Genomic DNA, 19,454 nt, shown 5'->3' with positions numbered 1-19,454 from the left:
TGTAGCCCAGCCCATATATAAATCTGACTTTTTCTTAACTTAGTTGAATTGCTGTGGACAGCTTCTACTGGACATCTATATTTATTTATCATCGATTTATGTCTTTTCTTAACTGCATTTAATAAAACGGTTAAATAAAAAAATGATTTATACATATAGTATACTATGAAATATCAATATGGACGTTGCTTCTACTGGAATACTGATAGGGAATTGAAACAGTGGGCATCTATACAATTTAGAATAACTTTTTGCATCTATTTAATTCAGAAATACAAATAAATAAATAGCAACAATGTACAACAAAAGAAAGATAGAGGGAAAACAATTCCGATGGAGTGAAGTTTGATTAATAAATATAATGTCATAACGGTATGACATGTACAAAACTAAATCACTAAAAAAATAATGTCCACAATGATAATAATTAAGGCACGTGCATATATAATGAATCACAACCCGGCCGTAAAGGGTACGCCCGTAGACGGCAGCCACGCCCGACCCGCTATGAGGCTCCCGACCGTGAACCGCGACGCCACATTCGTACCCGTTATGATATGGTAACCGGGCCACTTGACCCGCTTCCTCGTGGACCCGCCCGGCCCGAAATTCATATACTCCCCGTAATACAAAGTGGAGAGCGCGAAATCGGAATCCTCCCACCTCGACCAGCCCTCCGGCACCACGAAGCCGTCGATGAAGCTCTTCATGATGACGGTGCGGGAATACTGCTGCCACGGCCGGCCCAGATAGGTCTTGAACGAGCCCACCACGGGTTTGAGATCGGGCGCGGGCATGATCCGCGAGTTGTGGATGGATATGCCCGTGTTCTGGAACGGGTCGCCCCGGCCCTGCGCGGTCACCACGTTCGCCTGGCCCCACAGCGGCTTCCGCACGTAGATGATGCAGTTCTGGAAGACGACGGCCGCGTTGCCGAAGATGAAGTCGATGGTGCCGTAGATGTAGCACGATTTGTAGAATTGGCGCTGCGCGTGGACGAACAGAGTGTCCTGATACCCCTCGAACCCGCACGCGTAGAACACCGACAGATCCGAGGCCGACCGGAGCGCCACCGCCTGCCCTCTCTGTGGGCCCGCCGTGTTGCGGAAGGTGATGCCCCGGGCTATGAATCCGATGCCATCGATTCCTAATCATCAATTTACAAATATTTTCAGTACTAATCTAATTAATAATTATCCAAGTCAACTAGTACACCCTTAGTCCCGTGACCCAATTTTCCATTTTGGAATGTCTATTACTAGTATTAATTGTCTTATTTCAGTTTTTACAATATTTAGTAATGGAAAATATATTCTACTAACTCACTTCACTTATAAAACTTGTACTATTATAAAAGGGAATTCATATTAACTAACATTTTTCTTTACATTTCTTAAAATTCATGCCGGTTCAAAGTGGAAACATAATGGGTGATGGGGGAGTATAATTTTCTTTAATGATGAGATAGTAGTAGTAAGTGAAGTAAAGAACTGTATGAATTCAACGTAAAGATACAAAATTACGTTTTAGTTGGAGCATCTTGTTAGGTAGCTTCAAAGATATGATGATTCAAAGGGAAGTTAGTAATATGACCTTGGACAAGAAGTAAGGTGTCGGGTTTATGGTATTGAAATTTGTGAGGTGTATATATTTTATTAGCATAATGAAAAAATTATTGCAAGGGAAAAGAAAATAATACTAGACGATCTATTAATCATTTACTAGTTGTTTTCAGATCGAGCAGAATCTCAAATGTCAATTAATTAGTTTTTTAGTTGATTAATGCCTATTGGTTCATTCTGAGAACTGTACGCGCACAATTAATGTAACATGCATTGTTTCCATTGCGATAATTAAAATAGTGGGGAAAGAATTTTTCGGGCCAGAAGGTATATATATTGATTTACATTACATATCATACCACTGAATAAAATAAAATCCCCTGTTTAGTCAACTGTTTACACATGAATTGTTATTTATTAATCAATACAGACTCTGACTCTAGTGCAGCACAATTATTTTATATATGAACTTGAATATTGAGATTGTAATTCATTGTACTAATTTCGTTCGTGATCATCTTCATTGAGATTTATTCCATTTTTATACTTGCACTACTGATAATAAATACATATATTTGCTCAATGTGTGTATTAATATTAATAGTTATGATAAGGATCAGTTGAGTTTAACTTGTATTAGTACGAAAAGCGCTAATTATAGATAATTAACCAATTAACTAGCTATAACAAAATACCTAATTCTAATTATAGCCACAGTTGCACATGCAATTTAACTCACTTTAAAAGTAGTAGTAATTTACTAATTATTGGGTTAATTAACGAGGACGAAACTCACCGACGGTTGCAGAACTATAAGTAGTGAAGCCGGCAGAGACGCTCCGGCTGCCGGTGATGATGGTGTACCTGAGGCCATCTCCGACCAGCATCACCTTATTCATGGTCCTGCTTATCAGAATATTCTCTCTGTAAACCCCTCTCTTCACATACACCACCACTCTCCCATTCCCCACGCGCCTCGACGTCGCGTAGTTAATCCCCGCCTGGATCGACTTGAACTGCCCCGTCCCGTCCTGAGCCACCACCACATTCGCCCTCGTCGCCAGCTGCAAATCCTGCAGCATCTTCCTCTCCCGCTTCGTCACCCACGCCGGGAACCCGCCGCGGTGGGCCGTGCTCGAGTTGGTGTCGAGCAGCGCGTTGTTGGTCGCGAGGCTGTTGCTGATGAGCTCGGAGACGTTTCCGGAGAGGATCGGCGAGCTGAACTTGGTCACGTTGAGGTCGTTGGAGCTCCGGCGGCAGATCTCAATGTTGGTTAAGGCCGTGCTCAGCCACGTCTGCGCGTCGAAGTCGGTGAAGCTGGCGTTGTTCTGGATGCTCTGCAGCGTTGTGTTTAGTTGGTCGACTGTGTTCTCGATGAGTTTGTTGCAGTCGCGGTACACGATTGTCCTTCGCTTGCTCGTGCAGTGCATTTTGCTTGCTAGGGACTGGACGTCGGCCGCCCTCTCCAGGGCGGCCATGATCGTCATCGTCCTGAAATCCTCCCGGGAATTGGGGTTGAACCTGGCCGGGTCCCGGCCCATGAAGTAGTTGCATGGGTCTGGGTGCGGTGTGGTACTACACCACAATGCTATGCCAGTGTTGCTACTACTGTTAGTTGTAGCATCACTGGCATGTACTATTATGGGGAACAAGAAGAAGAAGAAGAAGAAAGAAGATAATAGTATAGAATTTGAGGTCATGGTGATTAATTAGGGTGGTAGCATGAAAGGGGAGATTGAGGGAGGTCTTAAAAGATCTTGGATTTGTTGGAGGGTTGATGACTTTATACAAGTAAATCATGTTGTGACAGTTGGAATAGTTTGAAAAGGAGGGAATGGGAGAGTTCAATTGAATAATGAATTTGAATGAAATTTCAATGATATGTCTTTAAAATGAAGAGATCCTTGTTTCATGGATCACGGCCATTACACTCAAGGTAAGATGGCGCATTTGGAGAGAGAAATGTTTTGCCTCATCATCGTGTCAGGAGCCATTAATTGATTGGAACAATTTTAATTTGTTGGAAATGGCTGGGAATCTATTTCTAAAGTCTACTGTATGTCCTATTATTGCAAACTTAATTCTCCTGTCTCGACCTAGTATTTTTTAAACACTTTGTGAGATCATAGCTGATGCATGCAATCAAAGTTTTATTGCATATTTGCAGGGGCAAACCAAAATTTGAAAGTTAAGGTTTTTCCAGCCATATTTAGTGGAAACTTATAGTACTAATAATTAATAATTTTCAATTATAGTATTGGAATCTAAATAGAAGTTATTTTTTAATTAATCCTGACCGACAACTCATGTAAAATGAAATTGTGTATAAAAGTCCTTTGAAAACCATAGTTTATAGATAGATCTAACTCGATCTGTCTGCAATAATATCTTTCGTGCATAATTAGGTTTAAACAAAAGCAATTAAGAAGTTAAGTGCGATTCCGTACCTCATCTGATAATCGATGGTCAAGCAGTACACATGAGGGAGATCTGAGCGTTAAGTAAGGAGCCTATATTCCACCTTTAAATTAGATAACACAAATGTCTGATCACCTAAGCATTGAAATTTGCAGGTTACCCCATGTGCTTAAGAGTTTTAATTACGCTAATCATGCTTTAATTAGTGTCTCAGGAAATCACAACTTTATTTCTTCTTTGTTTTATGGTCAACACACCGATAATTATCTTGAAACTCATCTGCCAAGAAATAAGGGAATGACTAATTATAATAAAGAAAAAAGATCATTGTGGGACTCTGTTTTTCAAGTTTTAGTTCGCTATAGATGATTTATTTTCTATCTTTTAATGACCACAAATGGTGGGATCGGCTCCTCTATTTCGATATATTTTCTGCATTGAAATTTTATAATTCTCTGTTTTAGTAGCAATGCATCATATTTGCATTTGAAAGGGTTTGTGGATATGAGTTCTTATAGCCCATTAGCCAACCAGTAGAGCCCATGCAGTTTACTGGGCCAACTACCCAATTCCTCACATGACTAATGGCCCATTTTCTCATGATCAGTCGAGCCCATATAGTTTACTCAGCCCAAACTACAGCAGCCTGTCACCGTTTGACTAAGCCCACCTACAGCAACGCCGATGGCCCACCACAGAAATTGTGTATAGGCGCTCTTAAATAAATTAAGATATAATCATAATTTCTATTCAAAGCCCAAATATAACACCCATATCAACAAATATGTCAGTTTATTAGTCAACTCTGTGGCAACACAACTTAACTTTTTATTCACTTGATATCGCCCCTTTTTTCCATGTCAATGATGCTACTTTATATAATTGCCGAAGTCATGAATCCTTTAATTAATTAATACTACTACAACGAAAACGCTCACCAGTGAATATTCTATGTATATTTTGTCAACCCTATAAGGTAAACGTCCAAATAAAAACGGAGTATTATGAGAAGTGAATGTGATCGATCTGAGGTAAATTATCACAAAGATGAAACCAATTAATCACCATACTGAGGTTTAGAGCAAAATATTGACTTTTGCATGTGTAAGCTTCACTTAAAGAGTTAAAGTTGATGTTGATTTCACTTAAAGAAGCAAATTAATATTTGCCCTCAATCTTTTACCCATACTAAACAGCCATTATATTAACAATAGGAGAGGTCTTCGGTTCTTATTCAAAAGAGAGAAGTCTCTTGTTTAGTCATACTGTTGAGAAGGAATAGAAATCTGACAGTGATGAGAAAATTAATAATATATGTGGTGATAGTATTAGTAGGATTGAGTAGCGGAAATGCAATATTGCATGATTATGGAGATGCCCTTGCAAAAAGCATATTGTTTTTTGAGGGGCAAAGGTCAGGGAAGCTTCCCGCTTCTCAGCGTTTGACATGGAGGAAAGACTCGGCACTCGGTGACGGTCTCGATAAGGGCGTAAGTGTAAATTTACGTCGTAGTTATTGATATAAATCATCTATTCAGCCAAGTAAATCGATTCATATCCTTCCAAATTCAATTCTCTCATTCATTTTTTTTATATATATACTTTTGTTTTTCTTAATTTATTTTACATTTATTTTCTTTTTATCAAATATTACTTTCTTAAATAGCGTGATAAAAAAAACTTTGTTTTTTGTGTTGGCCAGGTAGACTTAACAGGTGGGTACTACGACGCGGGAGACAATGTGAAGTTCAATTTTCCGATGGCATTCTCAACGACGATGATGGCATGGGGAGTAATCGAATACGGCAAGTCCATGGGCCCGGAGCTGGCGCATGCGGTGGAGGCAGTTCGGTGGTCGACGGAGTACTTCCTGAAAGCCACCGCCACTCCCGGCGTCGTGTATGCTCAGGTGGGAGACCCCAACGCCGACCACAACTGTTGGCAGAGGCCAGAAGACATGGACACTCCTCGTACGTTGTATGCGGTCACTCAGAACGCACCTGGATCCGAAGTATCGGCTGAGATAGCCGCGGCGCTGGCCGCCTCGTCTTTGGTTTTCAAAGCTTTCGGAGATAAGGTGTACGCTAAAGTGCTCCTCAAAAGGGCCTCTGAGGTAAACAAATATATGAGACGATATTTTGTGTATAGATGAGACAATTGTTATAGTTAACCCAAACCAAACTTGGCTATTTAAATTTTAAATAGCTATTAACCCAAACAAATAGGAGCAAGGAACTAGTATAGGTTATATATTGTGTGACTACAGGTATTTAATTTTCATGGTTTATATATTTTGTGACTACAGGTATTTGAGTTTGCAGACAAGTATAGAGGCTCATACAACGACAGTATTGCTGGAGGAGCCTGTCCTTTTTATTGTGATTACAGTGGCTATCAGGTATATATATCATTCTAAAGTAAATGGGAAAAAAATGAAAAATAAAAGTGTAAGATTTAATGTTTGCAGGATGAATTGTTGTGGGGGGCAGCATGGCTATACAAAGCTAGCAAAAAATCAGTTTATTTGAATTATGTGATGCAAAACATCATAAACTTCAAACCACAGATTGAAGCAGGCATCTCAGAATTTGGATGGGATGCAAAGCATGCTGGAATCGGTGTTCTTATTTCAAAAGTAAGTTTTAAAGTTCCCCTCATTTACTAAATTTAACTTCAATGAGCCTTAAAAAGTAGTACTCCTAATAACTTGGGGTTCGATATATGCAGTTGGTGCTAAATAACACCATGGAAACTTCTACACCTTTTCTCTCCTATGCGGATACCTTTATCTGTTCAATACTGCCAGACTCTCCCACCAATATCGTCCAATTCTCTCCAGGTATATCTATATATATATACTCACTACTATATGGAGTACTTAAATAAAAAAGAAACTAATGTATATGTTGCAGGAGGGCTTCTAGCAAAACAAGGAGTTTGTAACTTGCAACATGCAACCGCGGTCTCATTTCTCATATTAGTATATGCACGTTACCTGAAGAAATCGAAGCATGTCATTCGATGCAATGATAAAATCATCACTCAAAAGATGCTCGTTGGTTTCACAAAAAAGCAGGTAGGTACAAACAACGTACAAAGTGTATTCCTCCAAATACTATAAATCTGATGGGTGATGAGTGTGAGAATTGTACTGTATTTGTATTATTGTATACATAGGTGGACTATATACTAGGAAGCAATCCGTTGAGCATGTCTTACATGGTGGGATACGGCAGTAAGTTTCCACGGAGAATACACCACAGGGCATCATCGCTGCCATCGGTGGCTCAGCATCCAGACCACATAGCCTGCAAGGACGGAACGCCTTATTTCATGAGCGCCGACGCCAATCCCAATGAGCTCACAGGGGCGGTGGTCGGAGGCCCCAACGTGGACGACTCCTTTGCTGATGATCGTGTCGACTCCACCAAATCCGAGCCCGCCACTTATATCAATGCACCACTTCTCGGACTATTGGCTTATTTCAAATCGCGTTCTTCAGCATGACGAATCGCATACCATTTTTTCAATAACAATTGACACATGTGAACAGCAGATTATCTAAGCTATGAATAGCTAGGTGAGCGACATCAAAATTGGAAGTTTTGGCATATTTGTGTTGTTTCACTTGGTAAATTTTTCTAGTGTAATAGAATTTGAAAGTAGATATGGAAGTGTACATGTAGTAAGTAATTGTTTGCTTTATATCGGAAATTATGGATGCAAGAGTAGTGGTGGTGCAAAAAGACATAGCATGGAATCATCTAATTAAGCTACAAAAGTCATTCAAAATATTTGTGTGTCAAAGTGAGTTTGGGTTGGGCTCGACCCAGATTTATAAAATTAAATACCAACCCAGTTCGACTCATTTCAGACATGGACTAAGACGGAGCTAGGACAGACCGGTCCAGCCCACATGCCAATTAGTAATTTAGTTACTGGCAGAGACTTATATAGTAAGTAGTACTCACGTATATTGTCATATCAACATGGAATCAACTTAGAAATCTTTCATGTACTAAGAGCATTATTTTACTCATTCACATTGATCTCCCTTTTCTAACCCATATTCTCTTCCTCCGTCCGGCACTCAGAGCATCCGCTGCGTTGCCGCTGTGAAGAGCTGTGCTCGTGCCATTGGCATAGCACGCGACAAGCTCGCCATTGTGCTCATGCCAGCGGCAGAGTACCATTTTTGAACAATTTTTTTTTTCATTTTTATATCCTCAATTCATCCAAATCATCTATAAATACCGACATGTCTTGTTTGAACACGAAGCCATCACCGCCGCCACCGGAAGAATAATATTTTATTTTATTAACCTATGTTTTTATGTGACTTTGTAATTTCATTTTGGATTTTTTAATGAAGTTTTATTATTAAGAAAATGTTTTTAGTAATTGCAGTTTTAAAATTGAATAGTGGAATTCATGAATGGTGAAAAACATGCTCTTGGAAAAGAACATGATCATGGGTTTTGTGCCTTTGTTAAGATAAAATATACTCCATCCGTCCCATAGTAGATGTCTCACTTGAGAGATGACACGAGATTTTAGGAGATGTTATTTTGTATGTTAAGTGGTAAGAGAAAATATAATTTTATAATTGATGTGAGAGGGAACTTTTTCTAAAAGAAGAGATATGCCACTTTTTGTGGGACATACTAAAAAGAAAAGTGTGACATCTATTATGAGACGGAGGGGTACTATATAAAAGTGGGGTCGGGCCTATTAATAGTGAAGAGCATATTCTCCGTGGAGAGCATGGATGTTGATACTCTAAGAATCTCAGTCTAGTTCGATAATAGTTTTAAGAAATATAAAGAAAAAGTGAGTGAAAAAAATAGTAAAATGTGAGACCTATTTTTATTTACTACTCCTTATAATATAATGTGATGAGAATATGTTAATGAAATTTGAGACTTAAATTATATTAAAAGTGAACTAAGATTTTTAATTGTGGATATATGAAAATAGTAAATTGGTACTCCTAATAACTTAGGCCAGAATTAGTTAACTAGCTGATATCGATACCAGTCTCTCGACTTATTAATGGGAAAGCAGATGTATTTGAACTGAGTTGTATATTTAACCATCCACACCTAACAATTTTAATAAAAAATATACCCTGCGTCAAACTAGAGGGGTATTTTGTAGAAAATCTCTAATTTGGTCTAAATCATCCTACTCATAGCTTTTTCACATAAATATATATTCAAGTCGTACTTATCTGATCCACGAAATATGGATTGAATATCTTTCTTCTTTACCCCTAATTTCGATATATTCATATATACTGTATAAATCTTGCCATATGCCCAAATAGTAGTGTACAGTAATATGTATCTACTTCAAAATAATATTGGATTTGATGCGTAATTATTTTATCATTAGGGCATAATTAAGATAATCATTGCCTAGCTGTCAAGTGATGGTATACGATTTACTCAGTCTAAATTGTTGTTAGCGAATTTGAAATTGACATCGTTCGATTAATAAAGCTAAGACTAAATTCCCACCTTAATTAATTGAAATAAGTATGAAATAGTATATGTATGAATGGTCACGTAAATGGAAGTGGATTGAGATAAGCGCAAATTTCGTGGAGGTTAATCCATAAAAGGCGGCATTGTTTGAGCAGCACCTTACGCGCATGTGCTCACAACACATGCCCCTAACATCCACCATCGCATGATGTAATTAAGGATCACAGCAACGTATTAATCTAATTCCAATTATATCAATCATCTAATTCAAATAATTAGCACTCTATACCTATACCTCCAATTAATGTAGGCATACGACGGCCCACGTTCTAAATATTATTGGAGGCAGCTTGGAGCAATTTAAATTGACATCATTCTGGAAAATAAATTTCTAGGATTAACTTTTTTATATTATGCGATACAATGTACGAACATATTAGAAAAATATACGAACCCTGTATACCCTTAAACTTGAATTTACATGTATTAGTACTACTACTATACTTCACCGGTTATCAAGTCGGAAAGCATGCATATGAAGTTAAGCGGCGGAAACATTACTTGCATACAATAAAATTGCATAAATTATTATTTGACTCAATTCATCCAATTTAGTGCTTCTAACGTAATTGTGGCCAACCCTACATATAATATACTTCCTCCGCTTTTTAGAAATAGAATCTCTTTCTTTTTGGACCATTTCCTAAAAATAAAAACATTCTATTTTAGAAAGTTCATTCTCTTTACCAGTATGATCCATTTTCCACCTGACACTTTTTTTATATCTCTCTTACTTTATCAAATTTGCATTAAAATTCGTGTCATTTCAAATGTTCCTATTTTTAAGAAACGAATGAGTACTATACAAAGGAAACATGTACACCTATTATAAAGAATATATTTCGCTGCTCTTCTCTTATCAGGGAAAGAGAACTGATCACAAAAAACTTTCATACTCCACCAAGTACTCCTACATTTTAGAGGAAATTGCAGACAAAAGTTACTTTCTTAATTGGTATAATTATATTAATAATAAGATAATGAGAAACTGCTATCACCCTCTAACCCAAAAGTATACTCTTGTTGTACTTCTCACAATAATAAAAAAAAAAAAATTATGTAATCGACAAATAAAATATATCAGCAATTTTCTTATATTACTCTTAAATATGTATACTGACAATGCAATTAAACAAGAGTACATCTTAAAACAACGTATATAGATCAATGATCAGAAATGATGAACAAGATGGCTTAGAATAAGCATGTGACTTGAACAGATGCTAATCTTTTGACAAAACGCATGTGCCTTCGGACTATCAACAACCTAAAATAGCAGTTTTTAAATACCTAAATTATTCCCGCTAGATTCAACAATTAATTCGCCTGCTGACAACTTCATTTCTACATTAATTACTTATATAGATGTTATATGTATAGTATATATACCCCTTGCGTCTTCTCTGCAAATCCATCCTCACAAATTAAAATAAATCAATATCATCACACCAATCGATCGAAACCAAAGATGGGAACTAAACATTTCCTCACAGCCATCCTCACACTCTCGGTCTTAATCTCATGCAACACTATTCCAACCTCCGCCGCCACGTCAAAGAAAAGCTCGACCAACTTCGTCGTGAAGAAGTGCAAAACGACGACGTACTCGTCGCTGTGCATCAAGACGCTGGTGCCCTACGCGTCGACGGTGGGGACAAACCCCTTGAAGCTGTGCAAGGTAGCCCTGAAGGCGGCGGTGCAGGCCACCTACAACTGCTCGGCCACCGTGACGAAGCTGGCGAAGCAGAAGGGGGTGAAGAAGACGGAGGCGATGGCCGTGAAGAACTGCATCGGCGACCTCAAAGACGCGGTCACTGAGCTCAAGGACACGCTCACCGCCATGGGCCACATGAAGAGCGGTGACAGGGCGTTCGAGTGGGCCAATGCAAAGACCTACGCCAGCGCCGCCATCACCGACGCTGAGACGTGCATCGACGAAGTCCTCGAGCGGAAGGTGAGCGCCTCCGTTAAGAAGAAGATCACTAGCTGTGTCACTGGAGTTGAGAGGCATATCAGCAACGCCTTGGCCCTTATTAACCATCTCTATTAACGAATACTTTCATTTTCTTGTGATCCATTAGTACTATTATTCTATGATCAATTTATAAATGACTTTTTGTGGTCTTCTTCCCAAGGTGGTGGTCAGTTGCTTTATTTGGCTATGAAACGAAAATACTAGTAATATTTTGACTGAATATTGATCAAATTTCTTAAAATACTGTAGTTATATTTATATACCAATTGAATATTACTCTATTTTCTTGGTGGGAGTGAAATATTGAAATATCGGTATCAGACTTATCTTATAGGAAAAAAAATATTAATAATATTTAATTTTTAGTATTTCATAATTTTTGGTACAGTACGATACCTAATTGAAAGAATTTGGTATTAGTAACGGCCGCGATACCAAAATTTCATTATATATATATACCTTAATTTACGGCATAATGTGTATATACCGATATCAACATATATGGTAAAAACAATATATGCCGTGACCGTAACAAAATTTGATTTGTCGTGAAATTATTGATATTGAAATTGGTCTTACCTACAAATTGTAAGAGGTTAGGGAAAACAGTAAATTTCTGGAATCTACACCTAATATTCAGTGTATGAAAGCTTCAGCCACGGAACACGCCTGAATGGAGCGTTCCGTCATGCGCGCAGACTCGCTAATGATTCCGGCGCCGACAACATCATTATGCTTCTTCAACAAATCGGAGCAGGCGGTGAGATCATTCCTTGCGGAATTGATCATCTTGATCACGCTCTCTCTGTGGCTGCTTCGCTGCTCGCCTTTGGCAGCGCGAAACAGGTCGAACTCCTGCGAGGCGTTGCGGAGGCTGTCGTCGCTGTTGCCGATATCTCCGAGGCACGACGTGACGGCGGAGCGCTCCTTCTCAGTGGCCGTGGGCTCGGTGGTCTGGCGCACCATGTACGCCCTCGTGGACTGCACTTGGGCGAGGGTGGCGGAGATGGCGGCGTACCCCATTTTGTCGCCGTCCTTGTCCATGAATTGGGAGGCGTACGGCACCAGCAACTCCGCGCAGAAGCTGGCGTTCGAGGTCTTCTCGCACGCCGTCACCACTCCGTCGTCGGCGGCGTAGACGATGGGGAAGAGGATGAGCAGTATGTGGAATGCGGCTTTAGCCATTTCGTTTGAGAGTTTCTTTTCAGCAGTTTTGATTGTTGAAAATGAGGGAGATTGAAGAATTAGTTATGGCTAATTGAATGAAGGCGATTGTTCTCTTTCCTACTATTTGGGATTAAACACCGGAATTTTGATCCGTGATTTTCTATGGTCCAAATTTATTTGGGTTTTCGGTACTAAGTTGTGTAGGAAACATTTTTAAAGATGAAAATTAATTTGAGCTTTTCTATTCAATATATTAGTATCTCATTTACTTTTTGTTGAATCGAACAACGTAATGAGTGGTACTAAATGGGCTGCAACCCTAAGGTTTAATCCGTTCAAGTTAGCCATTTTTGCCCATTGCCTTACTCCATCAATAAATAAAGCCCAACAAAATCATGTTGCTATTAATAATTGACTTTTAGATTTAAATTGTAAGTGAAAAAATTTAATTTTATAATGCTGTAATAAAAAAAAATTGGTGATACATATTTCTTGTTGAAAATTGTATGTAAAATACTGTGGCGAGATGCTTGAAAGTTGAAATAGAGAATCAGAAATGAAGCTAACAAAATTCATGAGAATGTTGTATATTGGCCGAAATAAACACAAAGCGACAATAAACACAAGAATATAAAAAACACAAACAAGAAAAGAAAAGCTAGAAATTATTTCGGCATTCCTCTAAACTTTAATATACACAAGAAAAGCAAATTAAAAGCTAGAAATTATTTTGACGTTCCTCTCAACTTTAATGAACGCAAGAAAAGCAAAAGCTATAAATTATTTTTACATTCTTCTCAACTTCAATATACAGACACTATAGTCCAATAATATAAAACATAAATAAGCGAATACTATAAAAAGTTCTGTTTGCCATTGTATAGGTCAGCCCATTTAGCTCAAGTTTTGGACTTGAACTACCAAATCCAAGATCTATCCCACCCGTGAGACACAAAATGCAATATCCCTCACTCACTCACTCTAGCTAGTACTCTCTCCATCCCTCAGTATGTATAGCACTTTAATCCATAGAAATTTTAAGAAATATAAAAAAAAGTGAATTTAAAAAGTTAGTGACACGTGGGTTGTACTTTTATATATTATATTAGTTTTATAATACAAAAATTTAGTAGAATATTTGAGTTACTGGAATGGCAGGTCCATTACTAAAAGTAGTATATTTGAAGTGTGGCAATAAATAAGGGACGGACTAAAATAAAAGGCTAAGACACATAATTGTGGACGGAGGGAGTATAAGGTACATTATTAACATAATTATATAAAAATAATATTGGGTACAACTGCTTGTTCTAGTATGGGTCCATCACATTAGACGTCACCACGGTTCATGAACCGCCGGTTCCGGTTCAAAAAAATCCCGAACCTGAACCGGCCCGCCTAGCTTCTGGCGGTTCCGGTTCATGAACCGGTTCATTCACGGTTCGTAGCCGGTTCAAGACCGGCGGTTTTCAGACGGTTCCGGTCCGGTTCCGGGCCGGTTCACCGGTTCAAGTTCGTTTTTTTTTTTTTAATTTATTCATTTATTCATTTATAGTGCTAATTACAAATTACATCTTGTAGTTGTAGTGTTCTACTTACTAATTACTATCGAATAAATAAATATAACGAAAATGACAATTGACAAATAGAGTAGAAGTCGACATTGGAGTTGGACAATTGGAATTTTATTGATACAATGATTACAAATTACAATCATACAATTATACAAATTTGAACGATATGTTGATATTACAAATACAAATGTTGAAAATTGAAATTACAAAAGAGTCAAAAGACTTAATACATAACATAATACATGCTTGTTAGCTTGTATAACAATTTAAATAAAAAATCTTGAAGTAAAAAACAATAAATTATAAATGCAAATAGATAGTATAATATATTATATATATACTCTTAGTCGGCGAAGGAGATGTTTCTACATAACTAAATTGAGGATACCTTTAGCAATTCAACCTTAATTGTTGAGTTTAATTTAACCATCAACAATCATGGTAGAATTGTCAAAAGTCTCCCGGATTTAGTCTTATAGAGAAGTCTTCTTCATCGATTAGAGTATATACAAATACAATTATATAATTGTATTTGTATATTTTAAAGTTGAAACAATTGGAAAAAAAAAAAGAAATAAAGGAAAAGGACTTGAGCCCAACTTAAATTTAAAATTTAAGTTGGGTTGCCTACGTATCCTTAATGCTCAATTACATTAAGGAATCAAAGTCCACGTAGTTCTCTTACCTTACTTACCTATTCGGCAATCGGCGGTAGACCTCCCACTCCACCTCATTGTTCTTCTTCTTCTTCGTCGGGGTAGTAGTCTTGGTCGGTTTGTACTTGGGTGTTCCAATCTAGCTCTTGATCTCTAATGTCAGCCGAACACCAATCGTCAAGTAACATGGTGGCTTCCATATTTTGGCCGGATAGTCTACTTCTTCTATCGTCCAAGACGTTGCCTCCAACACTAAAAGCGGACTCGACGGCGACAGTGGAAGCCGGAATTGAAAAAATCTCCTTGGCCATTGATGCAAGGATGGGAAAATCTTTCTCATGTGTTCCCCACCAATCGAGGACGTCGATTTGGTTGGGAACGGGACCTTCATCTTCATTCAAAGAAAAGCGTGAGTCAAAATATAAATCTAACTCACTTACCGTACTCCTTGCCGACGAACTACCGCTGGTGGTGTAACCGTATAGGTCGGCCAATTGGGATTGTGCGTCGGGGTCATCAACTTGAAAGAACCCAAAACTGTATTGTTGATGAGGGGTGGGTCGTTGTCTCACTTGGTGGGTACTGTTGTACTTGGCTTCGTATTCGGCAAAGAGAGTTCGCAACTCAAACTCAAATGCATGTTTGATGACGGAGAGATTGGGGAGGTTTATTTGGAATATTTCGGACAAACGTATGTTGTTGTTGTTGTTGTTGTTGTTGTTGTTGTCCTCATTGATTTTGGATTGCAAATCCCGAAGTGGTTGAAGATCAATAGAACTCAAATTGTTGTAATAAAATTCTAAAATCTTCAAGGTACCGACTAATTTCCATTTCGGATCCAAAACCTTTGCAATCAAAAACACCGTTGGAATCTCACTGAAATACTTAAGCCATTTGTCAATCATATAATATAAAACACACATCAACTCAGGATTTGTAATGGAATTTTTCATAGCCGTCTTAAAACCAAGTGATATATACATGCAATGCTCTAAAACACGAACAGATGTGCAATAATAAACACCCGATAACTCAACAGTCGCATTTTTGAAACCTTTGAACAATTTAAACAAACTCATGCTTTGCTCCCAACATGCATGCGATAAATATAAATCAGGAACGGGATAAGTCCTAAAAAAATCAATCAAATAATCTATATGCTCCAAAGTAGAGTTCAAACAATCATATGTGGAGTTCCATCTAGTAGACACATCAATTGTAAAATTTGTGTACCTGATCTTCTTTTGATGACAATATTTCTTCCAAGCCTTACCAATGTGAGGCTTCCAATGGATCAAATTTACGGCAGTTCTAATAGGATCAACATGTTTTTGCCACAAAGAAAGAGCATCTTGTACACATAAATTTAAAATATGACAAATGCATCTTTGATGAAAGTACTTACCATTTATAACCGGGGCACAAGCCGCAATTAAGTCGGCAATACTTGCAGTGTTAGCGGTTGCATTATCAAAACCAACAGAAAATACCTTATTGCACAATCTATATTCATTCAAAACTTGAATAATTAAAGCAGCAATTGCGGGTGCGGTGTGTGGCGTAGGAAATTGTCTAAAACCAATCAAACGCTTGTGCAATGTCCAACTATTGTCCAAAAAATGACATGTAATGCCCATATAAGAATTTCTTTGAAAAGCATCAGTCCACACATCAGAGCAAATGTTTACTTTGTGACCCAAGGTGGACAAAAAACGTGTTACTTCTTTTTGCTTCTCAAAAAATTGTCTGTTGTTAGATCTTTGATGTGAAGTTGCGGGTATTCTTTTAGCACCGACATTAAAAGCGGTTTGCATAGTAACTTCATATTTTTTGTCATCAAAAAAATTGAAAGGCAAATGCTTCATTGCAGCCCATCTAACCATAGCATCTTGAGCGACTTTATGATCATATTTAAAAAGAGGCGTACCTGTTGTTTCAGACGCACCGGATGGGAAGTTTAGTTGGGTTTGGGATTTGGCGGTCCCATATTCGATCGGATGCTTTGCCTTTAAATGACGATGGAGAGTACCATAGCCCCCACCGACAAAAAAGGGGTAGGATTTATCGCAATAGTTACAATATGCGACGAATTCATTGGTCGGTTTTTTGAGTGGTTGCATCTATTACCGGGACTTTTTTATAATGTTTAACAAAAATATCCGATTTCAAGGCCTTCTTATTAGCCTTACCCCGCTCGGTTTGAGTTTCAGGAGGAGGAACCGCTTCATCATTTTCACCAACTTGTCCGGCGCTCGTCGGAGGATATTGTGCAGATCCTCCACCATTATCACCGTCGTCGTCGGATGATAAATTCACGTTACCATAAGAGTGATAAGACTCGTAACCTTCGCCGCCGCTCATGTTGCTAAGTGCCATGGCAGCCCTATGATCTTCTTCGGCCTACAAATATTATATATAAAGTTATAAACGGTATAAATAATGTATAGTACCAAAAATAAGAATTTGTAAAATTAATATTCGAACAACTTACTTGCAAACGCATAGCGGTTTGTCGGGAAACCTCATCCATAACCTCACGACGACTAGGGCGCCTTGATTTCCGACGACCACTTTGATCTTGGTCTTGGGCAATTCCCTTGCCCCGATCACCACCACGACGAGATGAAGACATTTTTTGCAAATTGAAAAATAAAGAGAGAGTATAACAAGAGTAGTGAGGGATGACCGGATGATTATGATAGACAATTGAAGTAAATTATAAGAACAATTTGCACAAATATAGTAAACAACTTGAACAATTAGAGAGAATGGAGATAGAGATGAGAGAAATTGTGAGATTGAGAAGAGAAATCCTTGTTAACACAAGAATGGGGTGAGTAGAAATGAAGGGGAGATGGGGTATTTATAGGAGAAAAAATCAGATTTAATAAAAATAAAAATAAAAAATTGAATTTCGAAAATTTGAAACCGGCCGGTTTACCGCCTGAACCGCCGGTTTCTGGCCGGTTTCTGACACGAAACCGCCGGTTTCTGCCCGTTCTGCCACCCTACGCTGCAACCCTACGCCTAGACCGCCTGAAAAGCTGCCGGAACCGGCGGTTTCTGGCCGGTTCCCGACCAAATCGCCGGTTTGGTCGCCGGTTTCTGACAGAAACCGTCGGTTTCCTGCCACCCTACGCCCGGCGGTTCCGGTTCCGGTTCTTGTTTTTCCGCGAACCTGAATCGGCCCGCCTAAACCGCCGACTCCTATCCAGTTCCGAACCGCAACCGCGGTTTCGATTCACGGTTTCGAACCGCCGGTGACAGTTCCGAGCCGGTTCAGTATGGTGACGTCTAATCACATACTATACGACAATACAAAATGAGAAATATATTCCACAGTGTTTTGCTGATAAAATTAAATCCACATTAATCACCAATACTAATCACCAATACTAATCAATATATTTAGTTATTTACTTTAACATTTAAAATTAGTAACCAAATGAAGACATACCTCACTTACTCTATTGTAATTTTAGATTGTTGTATACTTGCATTGACATAATTTTTTTTTAAGCGAGTAAACAGATGTCTATAGAAATTTTATAAAAGCATATGCTCCCTCCGTCCCCTATTAAAAGTCACACTTTTCTATTTCGGTCCGTCCTCAATTAAGAGTCACACTTCATTTTTACCATAAATGGTAAGTAGGTCTCACATTCCACTAACTCAATTCACTCACACTTTATTATAAAATCAATATAAAAAAACAGATCTCACATTCCACTAATTTTTTCAACCAACTTTTTTTTACATTTCTTAAAACCGTGTCCGGTCAAAGTGTGATATCTAATTGGGGACGGAGGGAGTAACTAACTACTACTGATATAGTCCACGTATGAGACGACGTTCAAACAGTAGTACGAAACACATTAGCCGAAGCCGAATCCTAATTTGATTTCCAATAATTAAAAAACGGGTGTGAAGATTTGCAATCTCGAGGAGTGATGTTACGTGTCGGAAACACCGAGAATCACGGTGAGGTGGTGAAAGTTGTTTTCCTCAAACCGAAAACAGAATCGCCAGTCGCAGCCCACTAGCTTTGACTGTTGTTTTTATACCCAACCAATTGCCAATTTTATCACCTTCATGTCTTCATACTCAACTCACAACTTTTTTCGCTTCTTAATTTTCTTCCATTCATATTGAATTACTCCCGACTTTTAGTGCAACTAGTATTTCGCTTCTCTACCCATACTATATGTTATACTCCACTAACCAACAAAATTACATATAATTCTTTTAGTATGTATGATTGACAAATAAAAATATTTTATAAAAAGGGGAAATATTATTGACCACCAAAAGATCAATAGGATTGTTATTTTAATTGAATCCATCACACCAAGGTTTTCGTTCTAATTCATTGAAGTTATTGATCAACTAGTCTAGGATCTACTGTGAGTTATGATACCCGAACCGCATCAAGCTGAGTTGTGAACTTGTGACATACTACAAATTAAATATTACTAGTACTAGTAATAAGCATTAAAGCCCGTGAAGCAATTTAGTACTAGTAACCATATGCGGATTTTCCGCAAGTCCTTGTGCAA

At 38.3% G+C, this 19,454-nt stretch overlaps 3 protein-coding genes across 3 annotated transcripts; 2 read left to right on the top strand and 1 right to left on the bottom strand.

Moving 5' to 3' along the window:
• Nucleotides 1-312: 312 nt before the first annotated feature.
• On the bottom strand, nucleotides 313-3,321 carry LOC125204606 (probable pectinesterase/pectinesterase inhibitor 59). The gene is made up of 2 exons (XM_048103313.1): nucleotides 2,359-3,321; nucleotides 313-1,147 (listed from the first exon to the last, which is right to left on the bottom strand). Exons 1-2 carry the CDS (start codon nucleotides 3,260-3,262, stop codon nucleotides 453-455), a joined length of 1,599 nt encoding a protein of 532 aa, XP_047959270.1. The 5' UTR covers nucleotides 3,263-3,321; the 3' UTR covers nucleotides 313-452.
• Nucleotides 3,322-5,275: 1,954 nt separating this feature from the next.
• Nucleotides 5,276-7,634, top strand: LOC125204607 (endoglucanase 8-like). Its single transcript, XM_048103314.1, has 7 exons — nucleotides 5,276-5,474; nucleotides 5,687-6,093; nucleotides 6,286-6,378; nucleotides 6,448-6,615; nucleotides 6,708-6,819; nucleotides 6,893-7,056; nucleotides 7,158-7,634. Exons 1-7 carry the CDS (start codon nucleotides 5,276-5,278, stop codon nucleotides 7,485-7,487), a joined length of 1,473 nt encoding a protein of 490 aa, XP_047959271.1. The 3' UTR covers nucleotides 7,488-7,634.
• A 3,303-nt stretch (nucleotides 7,635-10,937) lies between these two features.
• LOC125204610 (pectinesterase inhibitor 4-like) lies at nucleotides 10,938-11,660 on the top strand. The gene has a single exon (XM_048103316.1). It carries the CDS (start codon nucleotides 10,995-10,997, stop codon nucleotides 11,574-11,576), a length of 582 nt encoding a protein of 193 aa, XP_047959273.1. The 5' UTR covers nucleotides 10,938-10,994; the 3' UTR covers nucleotides 11,577-11,660.
• Nucleotides 11,661-19,454: the final 7,794 nt, after the last annotated feature.

This window comes from Salvia hispanica, chromosome 2, assembly GCF_023119035.1.
Source record: "Salvia hispanica cultivar TCC Black 2014 chromosome 2, UniMelb_Shisp_WGS_1.0, whole genome shotgun sequence".
Classification (NCBI taxonomy): domain Eukaryota; kingdom Viridiplantae; phylum Streptophyta; class Magnoliopsida; order Lamiales; family Lamiaceae; genus Salvia; species Salvia hispanica.
This window is presented reverse-complemented; position numbering and strand designations above follow the sequence as displayed.